Source organism: Dama dama, chromosome 23 (assembly GCF_033118175.1).
Source record: "Dama dama isolate Ldn47 chromosome 23, ASM3311817v1, whole genome shotgun sequence".
NCBI lineage: Eukaryota > Metazoa > Chordata > Mammalia > Artiodactyla > Cervidae > Dama > Dama dama.
This window is the reverse complement of record NC_083703.1, coordinates 43,140,878-43,164,482: the sequence shown is the minus strand read 5'-3', so window position 1 is coordinate 43,164,482 and position 23,605 is coordinate 43,140,878. Positions and strand designations below refer to the sequence as shown.

At 43.7% G+C, this 23,605-nt stretch overlaps 1 protein-coding gene across 1 annotated transcript in view; it reads left to right on the top strand.

Annotated features, from left to right (window-relative positions):
* Positions 1-23,605, top strand: part of ABHD12 (abhydrolase domain containing 12, lysophospholipase) — a 56,368-nt gene that overhangs the window by 10,916 nt on the left and 21,847 nt on the right. Inside the window, exon 2 of the mRNA XM_061126510.1 lies at positions 21,714-21,838. Within this exon, the coding sequence (XP_060982493.1) occupies positions 21,714-21,838 (125 nt within the window). The remainder of the gene's footprint in view (positions 1-21,713; positions 21,839-23,605) is intronic.

Genomic DNA, 23,605 nt, shown 5'->3' with positions numbered 1-23,605 from the left:
ATCTGGTTCCTCTCCCTTTTCTAAAACTAGCTTGAACATTTGGAAGTTCACGGTTCACGTAATGCTGTAACCTGGCTTGGAGAATTTTAAGCATTACTTTACTAGCATGTGAGATGAATACAATTGTGTGCTCATCTCCAAGTTGGTAGGTGCACAATATGCTACTGGAGATCAGTGGAGAAATAACTCCAGAAATAATGAAGGAACAGAGCCAAAGCAAAAACAACACCCTTTTGTGGATGTGACTGGTGATAGAAGCATGGTCTGATCCTGTAAAGAGCAATATTGCATAGGAACCTGGAATGTTAGGTCCATGAATCAAGCAAATTGGAAGTGGTCAAACAGGAGATGGCAAGAGTGAATGTCGACATTCTAGGAATCAGCGAACTAGAATGGGTGAATTTAACTCAGATGACCATTATATCTACTACTGTGCGCAGGAATCCCTTAGAAGAAGTGAAGTAGCTATTATAGTCAATAAAGGAGTCCAAAATGCAGTACTTGGATCCAGTCTCAAAAACAACAGAATGATCTCTCTTCATTTCCAAGGCAAACCATTCAATATCACGGTAATCCAAGCCTATGCCCCAACCAGTAACGCTGAAGAAGCTGAAGTTGAACGGTTCTATGAAGACCTACAAGATCTTTTAGAACTAACACCCAAAAAAGATGTCCTTTTCATTATAGGGGACTGGAATGCAAAAGTAGGAAGTCAAGAAACACTTGGAATAACAGGCAAATTTGGCCTCGGAGTACAGAATGAAGCACGGCAAAGGCTAATAGGGTTTTGCCAAGAGAACACACTGGTCATAGCAAGCACTGTCTTCCAACAACACAAGAGAAGACTCTACACATGGACATCACCAGATGGCCAGTACTGAAATCAGATTGATTATATTCTTTGCAGCTAAAGATGGAGAGGCCCTATACAGTCAGCAAAAACAAGACCAGGAGCTGACTGTGGCTCAGATCATGAAGTCCTTATTGCCAAATTTGGACTTAAATTGAAGAAAGTGTGGAAAACCACTAGACCATTCAGGTATGACCTAAATCAAATCCCTTATGGTTATACAGTGAAAGTGACAAATAGATTTAAGGGACTAGATCTGATAGACAGAGTGCCTGATGAACTATGGACAGAGGTTTGTGACATTGTACAGGAGACAGGGATCAAGACCATCCCCAAGAAAAAGAAATGCAAGAAAGCAAAATGGCTGTCTGAGGAGGCCTTACAAATAGCTGTGACGAGAAGCGAACAGCAAAGGAGAAAAGGAAAGATATACCCATTTGAATGCAGAGTTCCAAAGAATCGCCAGGAGAGAGAAGAAAGCCTTCTTCAGTGATCAGTGCAAAGAAATAGAGGAAAATAATAGAATGGGAAAGACTAGAGATCTCTTCAAGATAATTAGAGATACCAAGGGAACATTTCATGCAAAGATGGGCTCAATAAAGGACAGAAATGGTATGGACCTAACAGAAGCAGAAGATACTCAGAAGAGGTGGCAAGAATACATAGAACTGTATAAAAAAGATCTTCACAACCCAGATAATCACAATGGTGTGATCACTCACCTAGAGCCAGACATCCTGGAATGTGAAGTCAAGTGGGCCTTAGGAAGCATCACTACAAACAAAGCTAGTGGAGGTGTTAGAATTCCAGTTGAGCTATTTCACATCCTAAAAGATGATGCTGTGAAAGTGCTGCATGCAATATGCCAGCAAATTTGGGAAACTCAGCAATGGCCACAGGACTGGAAAAGATCAGTTTTCACTCCAATCCCAAAGAAAGGCAATGCCAAAGAATGCTCAAACTGACATACAGTTGCACTCATCTCACACGCTAGCAAAGTAATGCTCAAAATCAAGGATTACCAGATATAATCGTTTACTTGTGCAGCCATAGCAAAGTATTACAGACTGAGTCACTAAAACAGTAAATTTTTAATGTACTTTATACATATACACTAGAAGTCTGAGATCAGTGTATTGGCAGCGTTAGTTTCTTCTAGGGCCTCACTCCTCTTAGGTCATGTTTCCTCTGCATGTCTGTCCAGGTTTCTTCTTATAAGGACACCAGATAAAATTTTAACCTCTTTAAAGACTCTGTTTCCAAATACAGTCATATTGTGAGCTACGGGATTGTTGTTGTTCAGTCACTAAGTTGTGTACAACTCTTGGCAACTCCATGGACCATAGCACGCCAGGCTTCCCTGTCCTTCACTATCTCCTGGAATTTGCTCAGATTCATGTCCGTTGAATTGGTGATGCTATCTAACTATATCATCTTCTGCTGCTTATTCTTCTTTTGCCTTCAATCTTTCCCAGCATCAGGGTCTTTTCAACTGAGTTGGCTCTTCGCATCAGGTGACCATACACAGAAGAGCACATATGCAGGTGACAGCAGGTTTCTTGTCAGAAAGGTGAGAAAGAAGGCTGTGGGGCAGCATCTTTAAAACACCGAAGAAACATCAACAAAAACCCAGAAAACCACCAAGTAGAATTTATTCTCTTTTTTTCTTTTCCTTTCATCTCCTTCCCTCTCCCACCCCTCTCCCTTTTCTTCCTTCTTTCCTTGTAAATGAAGTATAATTGACTTACTACATTAGTTTTAGGTGTACAACATAGTGATGAATCGATATTTTTATACATTACAGAAGGATCACCATGCTAAGTTGCTACCATCTGTCACTCTACAAAGTTATGAATTATTGACTATTTCCTGTGCTGTATTTTTCATCCCTATGGCTTACTTTATAACTGGAAGTACTTCTTCACCCCCCTTCACATATTTCATTTATCCCCCTACCTTCCCCCCCTCTGGTAGCTACCAATTTGTTCTCTGTCGATTTGTTTCTGTTTTATTATGTTTGTTCTTTTTTTTTGTATTCCATGTACAAGACAAATCATATGGTATTTGTCTTTCTCTGTCTGACTGACTTAGCATAAAACCTTCAGGTCCATTCAAGTTGTCACAAATGACAAGATTTCATTTTTGTTTAATGGCCATGTCATATCCTATTTGTGTGTATCACATCTTTGTTATGTTGAGGTGTGTTTCCCTATACCCAATTGGTTGAAAGTTTTTATCATACATGGACGTTGGATTTTGTCAAAAGCTTTTTCTGCATCTGTTAAGATGATCATATGATTTTTATTTTTCCATTTATTGTATGGTGTATCACATTGGTTTCTGGATATTGAAACATCCTTGAAACCCTGGGATAAATCTCACTTGATCATGGTATATGATCTTTTTAATGTAATTGAATGTAATTTAATATTTTAAATTCATTTTGCTAACATTTTGTTGATGATTTTTACATCAGTGTTCATCAGGGATGTTGGCCTATATTTTCCTTGTTTTGTGGTGTTCTCATCTGATTTCGGTACCAAGATGATGCTGGCCTTGTACAGTGAGTTTGGAAGCACACTTTCCTCTTCCTTTTTTGCTGTAGTTGGAGAAAGATAGATATTCTTTTTTTTTTTTTTTAAATATTTATTTATTTATTTGGCTGTACTGGGTCTTAGTTGCAGCACATGGCCTCTTTTAGTTTAAGCATGTGGGATCTAGTTCCCTCACCAGGGATCAAACCCAGGCCCCCAGCACTGGGAGGTCAGAGTCTTAGCCACTGGACCACCAAGGAAGTCTCAAAAGATAGATATTCTTTAAATTTTTGGTAGATTTCATCTGCAAATTCATTTGGTCCTGGACTTTTGTTTGCTGGGAGTTTCTTTTTCACTGCTGATTGAGTTTCATGATTGATAATCCTTCTGTTTGTATCTTCTGTTTTTTCCTGTTTCAGTCTTAGGAGATTGAATGTTTCTAGGAATTTATCCATTTACTCTGGGTTGTCCATTTTATTGGTGTATAATTGTAGTAAGCAATTATGATCCTTTGTGTTTCTGTGGTGTCATTGATACCTTCTCTTTCATTTCTGGTTTTATTGGTTTGGATCTGCTCTTTTTTCTTGAGGAATCTGGGTGAGAGTTTGCCAGTTTTATCTTTTCAAAGAACTAGTTCTTAGTTTCATTGATCTTTTCTGTTGGTTTTTTTAGCCTCCATTTATTTCTGCTCAAATCTTTATTGTTTCTTTCCTTCTACTAATTTTGAGTTTTGTTTGTTCTTCTATTTCTTGTTCCTTTAGATTTAAGGTTAGATAGTTAGATCTTTCTTGTTTCCTGAGGTAGGCTTGTGTTGCTATAAACTTCCCTTTTAGATTTGTTCTTGTCCCATAGATTTTGGTTTTGGATCATTGTATTTCCATTTTCATTTGTCTTCAGGTATTTTTAAGTTTCCTCTTTGATTTCTTCAGTGACCCAGCATTTGTTTAGAAGGAATATTGTTTAGCCTCCATGTGTGTTTGTGTTTTTTGCTTTTTTTGCCTGTAGTCCATTTCTACTCTATACCACTGTGGTTGGAAAAGATCCTTGGTATGCTTTCCATCTTAACTTTGTTGAGACTTGATATATCTGTTAAATTCATCTGGTCTAATGGGTCATTTAAGGCCAATGTTTCTTTATTGATTTTTTCACTGAATGATGTGTCCATTGATGTAAGTGGGGTGTTAAAGACCCTTCTTATTATTGTGTTGTTGTTAGTTTTTCCCTTTATGTTTGTTAACACATTATTGACCAAAGATGTATTAATATATCTTTTGTTACATGAACATTATTGACCAGAGACATTTCAGTATTCATTTACATAACAAATCGCCAGCTACCAGCAATAGTTTCTGCAAAAATCCTCCAGTCAGAAATGTGATAATATTTGCTTTATGTATTTAGTTGCTGCTATGTTGGATGTGTATTTGTTTACAATTGTTATATCTTATTGGATTGATTCCTTGGTCATTATATAATGTCCTTCTTTGTCTCTTGTTATAGTCTATTTGAAAATCTGTTCTGTCTGGTACACATATTGCTGCCCCAGCTCTCTTTGTTTCCATTTGCATAGAATACCATTTTCCATTACCTCACTTTCAGTTTCTTTGTTTTCAGATCTGAAATGAGTCTCTTGTAGTCAGCATATAGATAGGTTGTGTTTTTACTTACCTGTTTAGCTGTTCTCTGTCTTTTTGAGTACAGTATTTAATCAATTTACTTTTAAAGTAATTGTTGATAGGTATATACTTATTGCCATTTTGTTAATTCTTGTCTGATTGTTTTTATAGTTCTTATTTGTTCCTTCTTTTGCTCTTTCCCCCCATCTGATTTGATGATATATTTGGGTTGCTTTCTCTTTGGGTGAGTACATGTGTGTGTGTGTGTGTTGTAGGGTTTTCTTTTGATTTGTGGTTACCATGATATTCATAACCAAGATATTCATGGGCTTCCCTGATAGCTTAGTTAGTGAAGAATCTGCCTGCAATGCAGGAGACCCTGGTTCGATTCCTGGGTCTGGAAGATCAGTTGGAGAAGGGATAGGCTCCCCATTCCAGTATTATTCTTGGACTTCCCTTGTGGCTCAGCTGATGAAGAATCCACCTGCAATGCAGGAGACCTGGGTTCGATCGCTGGGTTGGGAAGATCCACTGGAGAAGGGAAAGGCTACCCATTTAAGTATTCGGACATGGAGAATTCCATAGACTGTATAGTCCATGGGGTTGCAAAGAGTCAGATATGACTGAGCAACTTTCACTTTCACTTTTCAAGATGCTCATATATAGCAATCACACACACACACACATAAATATATGTAATATATATTAGTAATGACGTGTTATTATTTTAAGTTGATGATCTTTTAAGTTGAAATGCGCTCTAAAAACCGTGTGTTATTCCCCCACATTATTCAGTGTTTTTGATAGCATATTTTATGACTTTTTGTTTTGTATATGTCTTAACTGCTTATTGTGGATATAGATGATTTTGCTGCTTTTGTCTTTTACTCTTCCTACTAGCTTTATAAGTGGTTGATGCACTACTTTTACTGTGCGTTTGCCTTTACCAATGAGATTTTTCCTTTCATAATTTTCATATTTGTAGTTGTGAGGGTTTTTTTTTTTTTTTTTCTCATTTTTTAAAATCCTGCTTAGAGAAGTCCCTTGAACATTTCTTGCAATGCCAGTGTCATGGTGTGGAATTCTTTTAGCTATTGCTTATATGTAAAGTAAAATATTTTTGGTTACAGGTATAGATTTTTTGTCCCTTTCATCACTGAGTATATCATGTCACTTCATTCTGATCTGTGAAATTTCTGCTGAAAAGTCAGCTTACGGAGTTTTCTTGCACATAATTAATTGCTTTTTTTCCTTGCTACTTTTAAGATTCTTTATCTTTAATTTTGCTATTTTAATTGTAATTTGTCTTGGTTTAGACCTCTTTGACAGGAGGGCATGACAACCCCAGTATTCTTGCCTAGAGAATCCCATGGACAGAGGAACCTGGCAGGGAGAAACCTAGGGAAGCTGAGGATCAAGTTTCGTTCTCAATTTTTTTTGGATTTCTGACAATGCAATTTAATTCATTTCAAATGAAAATTTGGTGGAATGGAAAGAAGGGAGCAGACTGAGAGTCCCAGGACAAGAACTCATTCTCAGATGAGGCCTTACCTTGAGTAAATGAATTCATACTGTGAGCCTGGTTTCCATATCTCTAAAAGAGGAGTGTTACCTATTTTACCGGCTTCATGGAGTTGTACTAAGATTTCAGCAAGGTCATAGCAGCATTATATATCATTATAGAGTGAGGGGTATAGTGCTTTTTTCATGTCCACTCACTCCATCTACTTTTTGTGTTTAAAAGACGTTCACAAGAGACACCTATTTTACATGTTAATTTGTTTCCCTAGTTTTTATGCTTTTGGGGGAGATAATTGAATTACCTGTATTGTTGGTTGTGTTTTTATTTATTTTTGGCTGCTCTGGGTCTTCATTGCAGCACGCGGGCCATGTCATTGTGGTGCAACGGGTTAGTTGCCCTGTGGCAGGTGGGATCTTAATTCCCTGACCAGTGATCGAACCTGCATCCCTCAGTGTTAGAAGGCAGTTTCTTAACCACAGGACCATCAGGGAAGTCCCACCTGTACTGTTAAGTCCTTATTTTTTTGCTTTGTATTGCTACAGGTTTCAGAACTTTCTCAGATACTTTTTTGCTATGAAACTAGCCCTGGAGAGCAGGTAGTTTCTATTAATAGTTGGTAGGGTGGGTACTGCCTTGTTTAGAGACTTGTACTGTCCCTTATTGACAGTTCTAGTGTTGGACAAATACTGCTTCTTGAGTGAAAGGCGGGTTATCATAATTTATTTATTTATTTATTTTTTGCACCATGTGGTTTGCAGAATCTTAGTTCCCCAACTAAGGCTTGAACTCAGTCATAACCACTGGACTGCCAGGGAATCCCCTGTATTGACTTAAATGCTTACAGCTATCTCGAAAGGTACTGTAATCCCATTTCACAGATGAGGAAATCAAAGCACAGATAGTTAGGCATTGTAGCTTGTCCAGGGTGACACAGCCACTGGAGGCAGAGCCCGAGTGCTCCTGCCTCTATTAGGGCTGCAACAGAGCCTGACTGTTAGAGCAAGGAAATGGCATGGGTTGAAAATATTGGGCAGATGTCAGTTGAGGGAAACTAATGAGTTAGCCAGGATGTTCCTTTCCTTTTCTGACCACATTAGTGATACAGTGAGGTGCTGAGGAGTGGGCTTTTAAGCTCACAGACCTGATGCAGAGCCTTCTCTCTGGTGGGTGTCACCCTTTGGGACCTCCTGCTCGGTTTGGCACCCCCTCCTTGTGGAAGCTGTGGAGTGGCTGGCATGGCCTGCACATCTGTGGCAGGTGCTAGGGGAAGCCAGGAGTCTGGGGGCGATGTCCCCGGAGCCAGCCTCATTGTCCCCTGTGGCTTTCTGATGAGCCAGTGTTATCTGGGACTCCCACGTCATCAATACTGGGCACTTTGGCTGTTGGAGGTAGAACATGTCCCGGGCATCTGTAATGAGGTTAAGTAGGGGTTTTTGCAATGACTGTGTGCACTCTTCTAATAGAGTAAAGAGCCCAGAAGCGCAAGGCTTCTCAGATAAGAAAACAAAAGCTAGAAGGCAGGTTCACTTGCATCCAAAAATAGCCCTTTGTTAAAAAATTTACTCAGGGCTCCTTTAACGAGCAAGTTTTTCCAATGTGAAATTGTGAAGTAGCTCACTTTATCCGCTTGTGACTGCTGTGCTTGCAGTTGTAGCTCTTCCACCCTGTGGGCACGTCCCTGCCACTCCCTGAATTTCCAGTTCCAGGCCTTGCCCATTTGAAGCAGAGATGTGGTCCTGTGGTCTGTAGAAAGTGACATGTGATTCTAGGTAGAAGTGTTTCACAGCCAGTTCTTGGTTCTCCGTGCCATCCTTCCTAACACCGTCTGCGGAGTTGATGATGTCATGAAGCGATGGTGCTTCCTGAGCAACGAGGACTAGCAGAAGCCCCTGCTGACCTGTGCTGTATATGCAGCCAGAGCGAGAAGTGTGAGCTGTTGTTCCTGCTGCTGGATTTGGGGGTGGTCGTTACTGCCGTGAGATGTAGCCTGTTCATGCTTATACAGTCGCTTCATTTTTTAAATCTTTTATTATATACAAGAAACATATTTAAAAATTTTAAAAATACTGAAGCATAAGTGGTAAATTCTCTACTCCCGTCTCCCCTGACATGAACAGATTCTCCCCCCATCATTGCATGCCACCCCCGGTGTGTGGGTGCATGGTCCCCTGTGTGGGAGGCAGAAGGTTAAGGTGCTGGGACCATAGCTCTAATTGATAAAAGCAACAAAAATCGGTTGTGAGATATAGTGGAAGAGAAGACCAAAAACACCAGTAACCAAAAATACCTATAAGGAATAATGCCCTGGAAAGATACATACAAAATCTGTAAGAGGAAAATAGCTCTGCCCTAAGAAAGGGCGAGTACAAACTTCTGGTGATGTGTTAGCCACTGGGCATGAGTTTGATTAAACTCCAGGAGTTTGTGATGAGTTCCTGGTGTGCTGCGATTCATGGGGTCGCAAAGAGTCAGACACGACTGAGCGACTGAACTGAACTGAACCCCAGATCCAGCTTTCTCTAGCGGCGAGCAAGGGCTGGTCTGTTGCAGTCCGCAGGCCTCTCACTGCCATGGCTTCTCCCATTGCAGAGCATGGGCTGTAGGTGCATGGGCTCCGTAGTTGTGGTGCAGGAGCTTAGTTGCTTTGCAGCATGTGGAATCTTCCTGGACCAGGGATCCAACCCATGTCCCCTGCATTGCCAGGCAGATTTGTGACCACTGGATCACCAGGGAAGTCCAAAGATGGTGTTTCTTTCCCAAATAGATTTAATGTAGTTCTGTTTGGGATCAGTCTGCCTCAGTTTCCCTGTAGGGATGGCAGAGTGCACGGTCATGAGTAGGTCCTGGGAACACAGATTGTCCACAGTTGCAAACAGCAAGCCAGGGACTAGGGACCAGGGACTAGGTGGTAAGCAGAGGGTGGTCAGAGTGGGGAGGCTGCCCTTGAGCTCACCGCTTCTCAGGGAGCTGAGGAAGAAGGCTGAGATTTTCAGCATCCTTTTCTAAATTTGCATGTATTTCAATAAGGACAGAAAAGATGTTAGAAGTTCTCTTATAAATATTCCCAGTTAAAAAGACAAATGGTAGAGGAAAATATTTTAATATATATAATGTCAGACAGAGGGGTAATATTCTTAATATATAATGATTGTAAGAGGAATTAGAATAAACAGCCAAGGAGACCTTGGAGCAAATAGCCTTGAAGGTGAAACCTGGAGGGAACACAGGGCTGGGGATGTGGACAGGTCTCAGAAGTGGGGAAGCAACTAAACCTATGCCCGAGACATAGCTGGAAGGTCCGAGGCAGTGGGGAAGCACTAGGCCTGTGCTGGAGACTGAGGGCTGAAAGGTCAGAGGTGCACAGTGTTCCTGGGACCTGTTTCAGATGCTCTTGCATCTTATTGTTTACGGGGGGCAGTGCTATGACCAAGTCTCCTTTTGAGGAGACTCAAAGGCTCTCTCTGGCTATGTAGCAGGCAGGTGGAGGTTGGGGGTGGTTCCATTTAAGAAGTCTCTTCCAAAGGCCAAGGCATTGATCTCCAGAAGTGGGTAGGTTCACCCAGGAGGTGGGTGAGACAGTCATTAAGATATGGGAAGGAAATATTGGGACTTCTAATTATGTTCATATTCAGATATTAACCACCCAGTTATACATGTGCATAATTTAATATGTACATATATATTGAGGGCATGCTTCAGAAATGTTACTGATTGAATGTGTAATCGAAAAAGTTTAGGGCTGCTGGTTTAGGCAAGATATGTGGTTGGCCTGGACAGAGAGGCAGCAGGCAAGGGAACTAGAGGTGGACAGATTTGAAATGTTCTGGAGACTTGGTGGCGTTGGAAGTGGAGGTAGGGCAAGAAGAAGGGTCAGGAATGACTGCTAAGGGTTTGCCGTGGGCACAGGTTATCTGCTGAGATGGAAAACTGGAGGGGAAGCAGAGCCGAAGGAGAGGTCATTTAGCTCTGGACGTGTTAGTTTGGTTTGCCTGGGAGATTCTACCCGGAGACACATAAGACACACAGATTGGGAGCTCAGTCCTTTCAGGCTTGCATATTGTTGATCTGACCCGAGTGTTGTCAGGGCAGACCAGGTCATGGAGCAGAACCCTCAGCTCACTGGTTGGTGGTTCTTACCCGCTGGGGGCCCGGTGTGGACTCTTCTCGCCGGCTTTGCCGAGGAGCCAGGCCGGCAGGCCTTCTGCTCCACACATTCTCGCTCTGCTTTGTGGGCTGTTGCTGCTGCTGAAGCATCCACCCAGAAGGGACGGATCTCTCCACTCGTGTTTCCTGAGCCAAAGCAAGTCACTAGGCCGCCCCTAACTACAGGGGAAAGTTGTGGCCTAGGAAGGCCCAGAGCCGGAGATAACAGTGCTCATGTCTGATGACCGCCACGTAGTTCTGGGCACGAGCTGACAGCAGCGGCCTTTCTGAGCTGGTGACAGTCAAGGAGCCCCAGGCCTGGGTAGCACTGAGCTCAGAGCGCCGTGACCCGCCTCCCTTCCTTGGGATGTGTCCTTGGGGGCCGGGAGCGGGACACCACTTAAGCTGAACAGGTAGGTCCTGTGACTGCTAGGAGAGTGCATGTGGGCTGGGGCCCGAGGGCTTTAGGGTGAGGTGGGTCTGACTCTGAGCTGCCAGGCCTGGGTGGGGTCCACCCTGGGCAGGCTGGCCGTCCCACCACTGCCCGGTGCCTGAGTTCCACTTCGCTTCCCTTCTGACGCTGCACAGAGTTCACGGTCATTTCTGAAGTGTCAGACTACTGCTTTTACGCACTAATGTGGTGACAGAGACGCTTTTGATTCATCTCGGGGCCCCCACGGCCTGAGGGGGTGTTTTACTGGAGGGGGCCTTGCTCTGAGTCTTCACCCAGCACTCTGTTCCCTCTGCTGGCAGAGGGATTGGGCAGGTGGTTGGAGCATCTGCCTGGGGAGCAGTAAGTCGGGAAAGCAAGTCACGATCCAGTTGGGAAATTGGAGGGGAGCAAGTGCCGCTCCGGCACCTGCCTCCTGGTCTTCACACGTTTTCCCAGAACTGCAGCCTGTCTGCCTATTTGGGTGCATCTGAGAGTGGCTCATCCGGCCCATGGAGGTAGAGGCAGTTCCTGGGTTGGTGCCTGGAGGGCTCCAGTCTTGGGGCTGAAGAGCTGGGTGCACTCATCTCAGCAGTAGCTATACTGCCTGAGATGACACTGCCAAGAAAGAGAGGGTGGCCAGTTCCCAACAGCTGTCAGCCACTGGGTGTCAGAGCCGCGCATGGGAATTGTCCGTCTGGAAGCAGACAGGCTGGGTTGCACAGGGAATGTTGCAGGTGCCAAGCCTTTATTGCCCAGGGAACTCTGAGGACTTGTGCCAGCAGCCCTGCAGAGGGCCTGTGGGAAGTGAAGCCTCAGGTTCTGGGAGCAGCTGAACCATGTGCAGGCTTGTCTCTTGTCTTGTTGGAAGAGGGTGTTTGCTATAACTAGTGCGTTCTCTTGGCAAAACTCTTGTTAGCCTTTGCCCTGCTTCGTTTTGTACTGCAAGGCCAAACTTACCTATTACTCCAGGTTTCTCTTAACTTCCTACTTTTGCATTTGTATCCCCTATGGTGAAAAGGACGTCTTTTCACACGTCTTTGGTGTTAGTTCTAGGTGGTCTTACAGGTCTTCAGTAGTACCAGTCAACTTAAGCTCCTTCGGCATTAGTGGTTGGGGCATAGACTTGGATTACTGTGATGCTGAATGGTCTGCCTTGGAAAAGAACAGAGAGCATTCTGTTGTTTATGAGATTGCAGCCAAGTACTGCAGTTCAGAACGTTTTGTTGTCTATGAGGGGTACTCATTTCCTCCAAGGGATTCTTGACCACAGTAGTAGATATAATGGTTATCTAAATTAAATTCGCCCATTTCCATCCATTTTAGTTTGCTGATTTCTAAAATGTTAACATTCACTCTTGCCATCTCCTGATTGACCACCTTCCAATTTTACTTGATTCCTATACCTAACATTCCAGGTTCATATGCAATATTGTTCTTTACAGTATTGGACTTTCACTACCAGACACATCCACAACTGAGCGTCGTTTCCCCTTTTGCCCAGCCTTTTTCATGGCCTTCCTCTGATGGAGCTATTTCTCTGCTGTTCCTCAGTAGCGTATTGGACACCTTCTGACCTGGGGGGCCCAACTTCCAGTGTCATATCTTTTTGTCTCTTCATAGTGTTGAGGGGTTCTTGAGGCAAGAATATTGGGGTGGTTTGCCATTGCTTTTTCCAGTGGACTATGTTTTGTCAGAACTCTCCACCATGACCCGTCTATCTTGTGTGGCCCTGCATAGTATGGCTCATAGCTTCACTGAGTTACACAAGGCTGTGATCATTTTGGTTAGTTTGCTGTGATTGTGGTTTTCATTCTTGAGGCTATGGGATTGTAGGTCCTGCTTCTTCTGTCTGCCCTCTGATGGATGAGGATAAGCGGCTAGTGCAAGCTTCCTAACAGGAGGGACTGGCTATGGGGAAGACTGGGGTCTTACTCTGGCGGGCAGGGCCATGCTCAAGGAATCTTTAATCTTTAATAATTTTCTTCTTATGAGTGGGGCTGTGCTCCCTCCCTGTTGTCTGGCCTGAGGCGACCCAGTCCTGGAGTTTACTGGCTCTATGGTAAGCAAGGGTGAAGTGAAGTCGCTCAGTCGTGTCCAAATCTTTGCGACCCCATGGACTGTAGCCTACCAAGTTCCTCCATCCATGGGATTTTCCAGGCAAGAATACTGGAATGAGTTGCCATTTCCTTCTCCAGGAGATCTTCCCGACCCAGGGATTGAACCCGGGTTTCCCACATCGTAGGCAGACGCTTTACCGTCTGAGACACCAGGGAAGTCCCACAAGTAAGGATAAAGGCGAACAAAGAGGCACATGCCAACGTGTGCCTCCCAGGATTGCTGCTGCCAGTGCCCCAGCGGTAGGCCGCTGCTGGCCCACATCTCTGCAGAAGGCCCTCAAACACTCACAGGCAGGTCTGGGTCAGTTTCTTGTGATGTCACTGCTCCTTCCCCTGGGTCCTGGTGTGCACAAGGTTTTGTTTGTGACCCCCACAAATCTCTGTTTCCCCCAGTCCTGTGGAAGTTCTGTAACTCCTGTTGTCCTTCCAAGTCAGATTCCCTGGGGATTCCCAGTCCCTTTGCTGGATTCCCAGGTTGGGAAGTCTGATGTGGGGTCTAGAACCTTCGAAACAGTGCGAGAACTTCTTTGGGAAACAGTGCGAGAACTTCTTTGGTATTATTTGTTCTTCAGTTTGTGGGTCTCCCAGCCTTCTGGTATGGGATTTGATTTTAATGTGATTGCACACCTCCTACCCTCTCTTTGTGGCTTCTCCTTTGTCCTTGGACACAGAGTATCTTTTTTTTTTTTGATGGGTTCCAGCGCCTTCCTGTTGAAAGTTGTTTGGCAGCTAGTTGCAATTTTGTTGTTCTCTCAGGAGAAGATGAGAGTATTGACCCACCCTCACCAGAAGCTCTAATTGCAAGATTTATTTACCTTTGACTACAGATTGATCAAATAGATGGGGAAACAATGCAAACAGTGAGAGACTTTATTTTCCTGAGCTCCAAAATCAATGCAGATGGTGACTGCAGCCATGAAATTAAAAGACGCTCCTTGGAGGAAAAGCTGTGACCAACCTAGACAGCATATTAAAATGCAGAGACGTTACTTTGCCAACAAAGGTCTATCTAGTCAAAGCAATAATTTTCCATGTATGGATGACAGAGTTGGACTATAAAGAGAGCTGAGCGCCAAAGATTTGATGCTTTTGAACTGTGGTACTGGAGAAGACTCTTGAGAGTTCCTTGGACTGCAAGGAGGTCCAACCAGTCCATCCTAAAAGAGATCAGTCCTGAGTGTTCATTGGAAGGACTGATGTTGAAGCTGAAACTACAATTCTTTGATCACCTGATGCGAAGAGCTGACTCATTTGAAAAGACCCTGATGCTGGGAAAGATTGAGGGCAGGCGAAGAAGGGGATGACAGAGGATGAGATGGTTGGAAAGCATGACCAACTCGATGGACATGAGTTTGGGTAAACTCCGGGAGTTGGTGATGGACAGGGAAGCCTGGCATGCTGCAGTCCATGGAGTCGCAAAGAGTCAGACACGACTGAGCGACTGAACTGTACTGAAAGATTGGTCAAGTCTTCCCTGGGCTTCCCTGGTGGCTCAGACAGTGAAGAACCTGGCTGCCAATGCAGGAGACCAGGCTTTGATCCCTGGGTCTGGAAGATCCCCTGGAGAAGGGTATGGCTACCCACCCCAGTATTCTTGCCTGGAGAATTCCATGGACAGAGGAGCCCAGCAGGCTACAGTCCGTGGGTTTGCAAAGAGTCAGACAGGACTGAGAAGCTAACACTTTCACTTTCAAAGGTTGGTCAACCCAAGATGTCAAGGAAAAGTCGTGCTGTTAACTTCTAGGAGAACACATTGCAGCCTGGGGTGGGGATGTGTTAATCTCTTCTTTCTCACAGCCATTCACAGGTGGGCAGGGTCAGATTATCTCCCTGTGAGCTAAATAAAGGCATTTTTTGTTTAATTGTAAGGCAGAGAGGCAGAGTCCCCTGAGGCAAGCCATTATGTATGGTTATAAAACCAAAAACAACAGAAAGCAAAGAAACAGATCTATCATGGAGTCAGAATTGGCTTTTTCCTGCATCAAGTAGAAAATTAGAAATGTTAGTTAGGGGGGTTGTAACCAGACTTTGAAGGAAAACCAAAGAATTGAGAGTTTGGTAAAGACTGATAAAATGTGTAAGAGGGCAGGATCTAGCCCAGTTTACAGACAGATCATAAAAGGTCAAAGATAATGAACAGGACTAGAATCCAAATAACCCACCAGGGTGTGTTAGTTTTCTGTTGAAACATTAAATTTCTTTGTACAGTCATGTCTTTCTTTGAGCAAAGATACTCAAATTCAGATTTTTTTAAAAATTGGCCTACACAGGTGCATCAAGAATGCCAGTTGACCACATAAGCCTTTTAAAAGTTTCCTTTGCTAGAACATTTCATAAGGAATCTCAGAATCAGTTCAGTCACTCAGTCATGTCCGACCCTGCGACCCCATGGACTGCAGCATGCCAGGCTTCCCTGTCCATCACCAACTCCCAGAGCTTGCTCAGACTCATGTCCATCAAGTCGGTGATGCCATCCAACCATCTCATTTTCTGTCATCCCCTTCTCCTCCTGCCTTCAGTCTTTCCCAGCAACAGGTCTTTTCCAATGAGTCAGTTCTCCACATCAGGTGGCCAAAGTATTGGAACTTCAGCTTCAGCATCAGTCCTTCCAATGAATATTCAGGATTGATTTCATTTAGAATTGACTGGTTTGATCTCCTTGCAGTCCAAGGGACTCTTAAGACTCTTCTTCAAGACCGCAGTTCAAAAGCATCAATACTTCAACGCTCAGCCTTCTTTGTGGTCCAGATCTCACATCCATACATGACTACTGGAAAAGCCATAGTTTTGACTATACAGACCTTTGTCTCTGCAGTACATACAGATTCTGAACTCAAAGATATCCCTTGAGGCGGAACCAGGACCCTGTCCCAAGGCTGCACTGTTCTTAACTGCCCCTCCACTGTTTCTGCTTTGGCTCCGTTCCCTGAGTAGGAACTGTCTGAATCTGCCCTTTGGAAATCAGAGAAAGTCAAAGAGGCTGAGTGAAGCCTGTTTCCTAGGAACAGAAGATGCAGAAAGGCTTTTGTGTCCTGGGGGGGGGGGTCAACTATTGCTGAAAAATCCATTCATACAATTTCTATTTCACTTATATCAACTTAACACACTGGGTCTTAACAGTTATACTTGGATTGTTCATGAAATTGCCATAAGCTAACCATTGTCAGGTTATTTCCCTATTTATTATTTTTATAACACGTGTGTTCGGCAGATTTCAAAAAAAATTAGAAGGTAAAAAACCTTAGAAAGTTAAATTCATTTTTTTAATTGTTTTATTGCTGTGCTTGACATATATGAAATAATGGATTTCAAGCAGTTTCACTGCAGATCTACTTATACTTTTAGGTTGAATTTATAATTTTTAAAATCTGTTAATAGTAGATTATATTGGGTTGTTACTCCACCTGGGTTTCTTTGTCAAATAAAGTGTGCTCATGTTATACTTAATGCTAATAACTCAGGGTGGAGATGTGCACCACAAATGGGACTTGAACTCAAGTGAGGGAGTCAGACCTGGTCAAGAACCACTCTCTTTTCACTGAGGTCACACACTTGGTGTCAGGACTTAATGAAGCCCAGGTTCTTTATGTCTCTTTGCAGAAAGAATTCAGTGAGAGACAAAGTGATAGGTAAGAAGTGAATTAACTAAGAAAGAAACACACTTCTCAGAGTGTGGGCCATCAAGAGGCCCCAAAATATAATGTCGTTTTTGTGGGCTGGGTAAACTCATAAGCTAACAGTGGGGGGAAGCTAATGAAACTAAAGCTCCAGTACTTTGGCCACCTGTTGCAAAGAGCTGACTCGTTGGAAAAGACCCTGGTACTGGGAAAGATTGAGGGCAGGAGGAGAAGGGGGTGACAGAGGATGAGATGGTTGGATGGCATCACTGGCTCAATGGACATGATTTTGAGCAAACTCTGGGAGATGGTGTAGGACAGGGAAGCCTGGCATGCTGCAGTCCAAGGGGTTGCAAAGAGTCACAGGACTGAGCAACTGAACAACAACAATGAGGGGGAGGATTATTCCATTTATTTCAGGGAAGGGGTGGGGATTTCCTTGAATTGGGCCACCACCCACTTTTGGCCTTTTTGGTCAGCCTCAAAAGTGTGGTGCTTGCTGGTGTGTCATTTAGCTAATGTATTACAATGGGTATGTAATGAGGCTCAGGGTCTACTGAAAGTTGAATCTCCTGCTGTCTTGGGTCTACTTGGTTCTAACCAGTTTTGTCATGTCCTATGGCCTTGTCAATCTTTTAAAGGTTGTGCCCTGCCCCCTTCCCTCCATTTCAAGAGGACAACTGCTTTTATTAAAGTGACACTACTAAACTGGTTTTATTTATACATGAACTTGAAAAATATTTGGTTTCTTATGTGTCTGGGAGTTTTAGGAATATTTAATTTAGCACTTCTTTCTCTTTAAGTCATTTGGAGCAGAGCTCCTTTAAGGGATTTTGTAAATTAACTTGGTAATACCACCCAGGGACTAGGAAAACATCACAAATACTGTGGCACCTTGAACAACATGGGTCTGAATAGTGTGGGTTCACTCATACATGGATTGGTTTTTTCACCAAAGATGCCAGTACCACATGATCCACAGTTAGTTGAATCTGCACATGTGGAATAGCAAAAATGGAGGACCAGCTCTAAGTTACACTCACATTTTCAATTGCATGGAGGGTTGGCACCCCTACTCCCCTCACTTTTCAAGGGTCAGCTGTAGGTTACACACACACACACACACACACACACACACACACACACACACAGACATGTTACTGCACTTGTCCTAACAGCTGAGCCACCAGTCAGCATAACCATAGTCAAACCAAGCTCACCAGATTAGGTAACATAAGAGTTGGTTCTCGTCTTTGCCCTGCTTTAATTGTCTTTTTATCTGAATTTAGTTTGGGCCAAATGGAACAATTTAAGATTACCTGCCCAAGATGAGGACTAATGCTTTTATACAATATTTAACTTTTAAGATTTTCATTTCCCATAATTTGTAATCTGTGGAGGCAATGGACTAAATTTCAGGTCAGGGACTTCTTAAAAGTACCAAGCAGCAGTCTGGGTGTTTCCATAGCTCAGCTGAGTGGGTAAAATACCCAACTTGTTTCCCGTGTGTCATTTTTTTCCTTTTCATACTCAGATAGAGGCTGTGTGAAGTCCCTGAGTCCCTTAACAGCCCCCCAGGAAGACAGAGGCCTAAAACTCTAGTGACTGTAGGAAGGTGGGGAAAGACCTGGCAGGATGGACAGAGAAGTCAGTAGAAAGGTCAGTCTCGCATGCAGTCCTGTCTGGAGTGCCTTCTGAGAAGACAGCTTGGGATTTCCAGACAGAAAGTAGTGTTAGGGGGTCAGTGGATGGAAACAGTTGAGATGTCAAGGGTAGGGAGGCTCTTGCAAAGGCAGGTCAGTGGTTTGGACATCAAAGGTGGGGATGAGGGGCTTGATGAGATATCAATATGGGGTGACTTAACAGAATTCTTACTAAAGCAGGTCAAGGTCAAGGCGCAGAGGAAGAGAGGGCTCAGTTCTTGGTAAAAGCTGAGAAACTAAGTGACTATCTAATGACTGCATAAAATGGTACAAGTCCAGTGGTGTCAAATTCTTAGCTGTCAACAAAAATGAAAAAGGGCTTGAGTATTTTTCACTGTGTGCTTTTTGGCATATAACCCTGAAAAATTGGTAATACTAGTAAACTTCCTTTCCCTTTTACTGATGTGAATAAGTTCTCAATATTTATATTTTTCAAAAACCAAAAAAACAGAACTAGAATTAATGTTCAGTTCAGTTCAGTTGCTCAGTCGTGTCCAACTCTGCGACCCCATGGACTGCAGCACACCAGGCCTCCCTGTCCATCACCAACTCCCGGAGTTTACTCAGACTCATATCTGTTGAGTCGGTGATGCCATTCAACCATCTCGTCCTCTGTCATCCCCTTTTCCTCCTGCCTTAATTAATGTTAACCCTTCCCTTTTCTATATCAATAAGTGATATATATAGAGAGAGACATGATGCATCTGGGAAAGAGGTGGAATCCATCTCATTTAGAGATGCGTTTTCAGTAAAAGCTTACTTTCCATGCTTAATAATAATTTATCAAAAATGAAACGTTTGTCATTTTGATTCATGTGTATGGTAATAATCATAACTCTATCCAGAAGAAAATGACTTTCATGTAGAAGAGCTTTACTGCTGCAGATACATAGTTTTTTGAAATTTCTATTTATATATGTATTTCTTGTTCAAGAAGGGTATGACAGTAGTGAGTGGCACACTGGGTATTGGCCCAGATCACCTTAACTCCACAGCCTTCCATTTAACCACCGCATCGTATGCCTTTTGTTAGTGAAAGCGTAGATTGCGCATGGACTTTAAGTGCCCTTTTAATATGTGTTTATTTCTTTGTCGGGTCTTAGTTGCATCATGCAGGATCTTTTCCTGTGGTGTGCAGGCTCAGTAGGTGTGGTGTGGGCGCTCCAGAGCTCACGGTCTCAGTTGCTGCAGCTGACATGTGGGCACTCTAGTTTTTGCGCGCGTGGGTTTAGTTGCTCCACAGCATGTGGGATCTTAGTTTCCCAACCAGGGATGGAACCCACGTCCCCTCTTGCAAGGCGGATCTTAACCACTGGACCACTAGGGAAGTCCCAAGATACCCTTTTGAACTTCTCCTGCGCCACCTGGCTAACTCCTATATTCCTGACTTAGTGTTTCCACCAGTGGCCCTTCCCTGGCAGCCCGGACTAGGTCAGATCACCCTGTGCAGGTGTGCTGTCACAGCCCTTCGTCTGCCCTGCTGAGCTGAGAGCTCAGCACAGAGGCAGATGCATCCTCTTCTGCCCTTATTGTCCACTGCCCACGGAGTACCTGGTGCTCAGTAACAACTGGAGGATGAGCCAGGTGATTGAGTGAAAGGATTACATTGTCAAATATGTGTATTTGTCATCAGCTGTACTGAATGAAGTATTATTTATATCAGTCCGCTTTGTTGAGTGTTGATTTACATGTGATAAAATCTACCAGTGTATGCATTCATGTGTCCACAACCACAGTCCAGATAACGAACCTTTCCATCACTGCAAGAGTTGCCTCGCACCCATTGTAATCTCTCCTTCCCTCTCCTCCCGGCCCTGGAGATCACTATTCTGCTGTTTTGCCTGTTGTTGTTGTTGTTCAGTCACTTAGTCATGTCCAACTTTCTGTGACCGCTTAAGCCTCAGCATGCCAGGCTTCCTTGCCCTCTGTAGTTTTGCCTTTTCTGGAATTTTTAACAAATGGGATTATACAGTGTGTAGTCTTTTGTATCCGTCTTATTTAACTTAGCCTGATGCTTTTATAGCCTTCTGTATTGTTGCATGTGATGAGTTCACATACCTAGAACTGATGAGCTCTAGGTATATTTTTTAAACCACCTTAAATACTTTTCTGAAATAGCGCAGACATAAGTATCCCCATTGAGGTTGATCCTTGATGTCAGAGAGATTTCGTGGTAGCACTGGTTGCCTTTTTCACTTTTGATCTCTCGTGGAGTCCCAGGAACTTTTCGGGTGCTACGTGATGTGTCATACTGCAGCAGATTGAATGCAGAAGCACGTACCAGAACCCATCTGTCTTCTGCTAAGCTGTTTGTCTTGAAGAAATTTGTAAAAAATTTTCTCACTAAAATTTTTCCTTTTGGAAAATTTAATCTTTTTTAAATAACAGATGTTAATTATATTAACTTGTCATGGGTTATTTATTATTATTGAATGACTTAGTATCATAGATATTTAAAATTTTTCTTCAATGTCTCATAAAACAAATAGTGATAAACACAAATCATATGAAGGTCTTTTGGGCCCTCAGTTTTTCAGTTGTCAAGAGGCCCATAGTCCAAGTTTGAGGATCTCTGGGCTAGGAACCCGTTTTAACAGGGTGTCAGGACCAGAGTGAGGAAAGTCTTGGAGCTGGTTGTGGATTAGAGAGGGTTTTGAGACCTGGGCTGATGACCTGGTCTGAGGCTTCCGGAACAGGGGCCTCTGGTAGGTATGCAGGCAGAAATATGAGAACATGGAGTCGTGGCCACTGTCCTGTTCTTCGCCCCCTGCTCCCTCCTGGGATCTGGTTTGACAGGTTCTGTGCGTAGGTGCTTCCTCTGTTGGGGGGCCCATGCCCGCTTGCTGGAAGGGAATCAGAGGCCCAGAGGCAGCCTCTCTCCTGAGGGGAAGTTGCAGCCACAGTCTGACATGAGGTTGGGCACTTTCTGAAGATCTGAAGGATCCCAGGGCTCCCATAGGAAATCAGAAGGACTGTTTTTTTGGCTTTCAGGAAGCAAATTTTACCCTTCTGGTAGAGTTCTGAGCAAATGACAAGGCACACGCAGGTGGGAGGCTGCTCTCGCCCTCAGTGATATTCTTGTTGGGCACAGTAGGTGTGGGTCTTGGTGAGTGATTTTTGACGATACTGTTACTAAACCATAGTGGACTCACTCCTGTGCACTGCTTTTCTCTTGCAGGCGAAAGGGCCTGTGCTTCCGACTGAGGAAGATACTCTTCTGTGTCCTGGGATTGTACGTGGCCATTCCGTTTCTCATCAAACTATGTCCTGGGATACAGGCCAAACTGATTTTCTTGAATTTCGGTAAGTGCTGTGTGTCCATTTTCATTTTAGTTTTAGTAAGAATTCATGTTCATAGTGATTTATGTATTTATATCTTTACCACTCAGCTCGGGAAGTAGGGCTTCCCTGGTGGCTCAGTTGGTAAAGAATCCACCTGCAATGCAAGAGACTTGGGTTTGATCCCTGGATTGGGAATATCCCCTGGAGAAGGGAAAGGCTACCCACTGCAGTATTCTGGCCTGGGGAATTCCATGGACTGTATAGTCCATGGGGTCACAAAGAGTTGGACACAACTGAGTGACTTTCACTTTCAGGAAGTAGAGCCTTTCTACTGTCCAGAAGGTTCCTTGTGCCCCTTCCCAGTTAAGGGTTGTTTGTAATGAGGGCATTTCTCTTAGGGCTGGCGTTTGTGTGCATAGATGATGGCTGCATGGCTGGGGGTCTTTCTTCACTGAGGTGGGTAGAAGTGTTGATGACACGTAGAGTCTTCTAAAGCTGTCATACTGGGGGTGCTCTGTCTGTAGTGCGGTCTAGGAGGTTAGCTGTCCTTGGAAAAGGTGATCACTGAAACTGTAGTGACTGAAAAAATAATCTGGTCTTTTTTCTTTAACACACACACACAAATCTGGTCTTTTTTCTTTAAAACACACACACACACACACACACACACACACACACACACCCCTATACAAATCTGGTCTTTTTTCTTTAAAACACACACACACGCACACACCCCTAACACCTTTTTTTCTCCCCTTAAAAAACCCTAGCATGCTGCTTTGTTTCCTATGAAATTGTATGCTGGCTTTAGAGGTAAGGGTTAGAAGTTAGATTATAATCCCCTTCAGTTAACTTGGACCTGGTGTGTTCCAAAGTTGTTTTTTTTGTTTTTGTTTTTATTTTTCATGCTATATGTTTACTTTTGGACAAGTGGGAGGAAAAAGGGTAGAAGTATCTGGTTTATGAAGTGGAAAGTGTATAGTTGCCAGGAATAATCATTATAAGGAACATCTTTTTACACCCACAAGATGAGGCCAGGAGGGAAGGGACCGCACCTGCAGTGTTGGGGGTCGGTGGATAGAACCTGGTGCTTGGCACACAGCAGTGCCCCGTGAGTGATGGCCTTGCCATTGGGTGTAGGGAGTATTTGGGGCAGGTGAAGCGGTGTCTATGTTCTTGGAGCTGTGCCAGTTTGCAAAGAGTGGGTTGGACTTCTGTGTGTGGGAACTGGAGGCTTGGGAAACCAGGCTGGTGCTCTGAGGCAGCAGGGGAGCTGGTGAAGGGGAGGGAGAGGAGAGGACAGACTGGAGGTATTGAGGTGTCCTGTGTGATGACTGGCCTGGGGCAGCAGGGTGGGGCTGGGGGGCCCCTCCCCTTAAGTAACACCAGTGTAGGCTCTGCAGGGCATTGGGATATATGAGTTTGGGGTGTTAAGTCTGCAGTAGATTTGATCACAGAAAAGTGGATGTCACTGCTGAAAAGGAATTTGTGCTCTAAAGAGGAGCAGGATGGGACTTCCCTGGCTGCCTAGTGGTTAAGACTCTGCACTTCCAATGTAGGGGCCTGGGTTCCATCCCTGGTCCAGGAACTAAGATCCCATGCGCTGCCTGGGGCAGCCAAGAAATCAAGAGGAGCCAGAGGAGGAAGAGGAACAGAGATAGTAAGGTGGATAATAAAATATAATAAATATATAATAGAAGATTTTATTTGGATGTCTGGAAGTAAGTGTAGAACACATGTGAGTATACTAAGAAAGATTTGATTTTTCTAACAGAAACATGGCTAAAC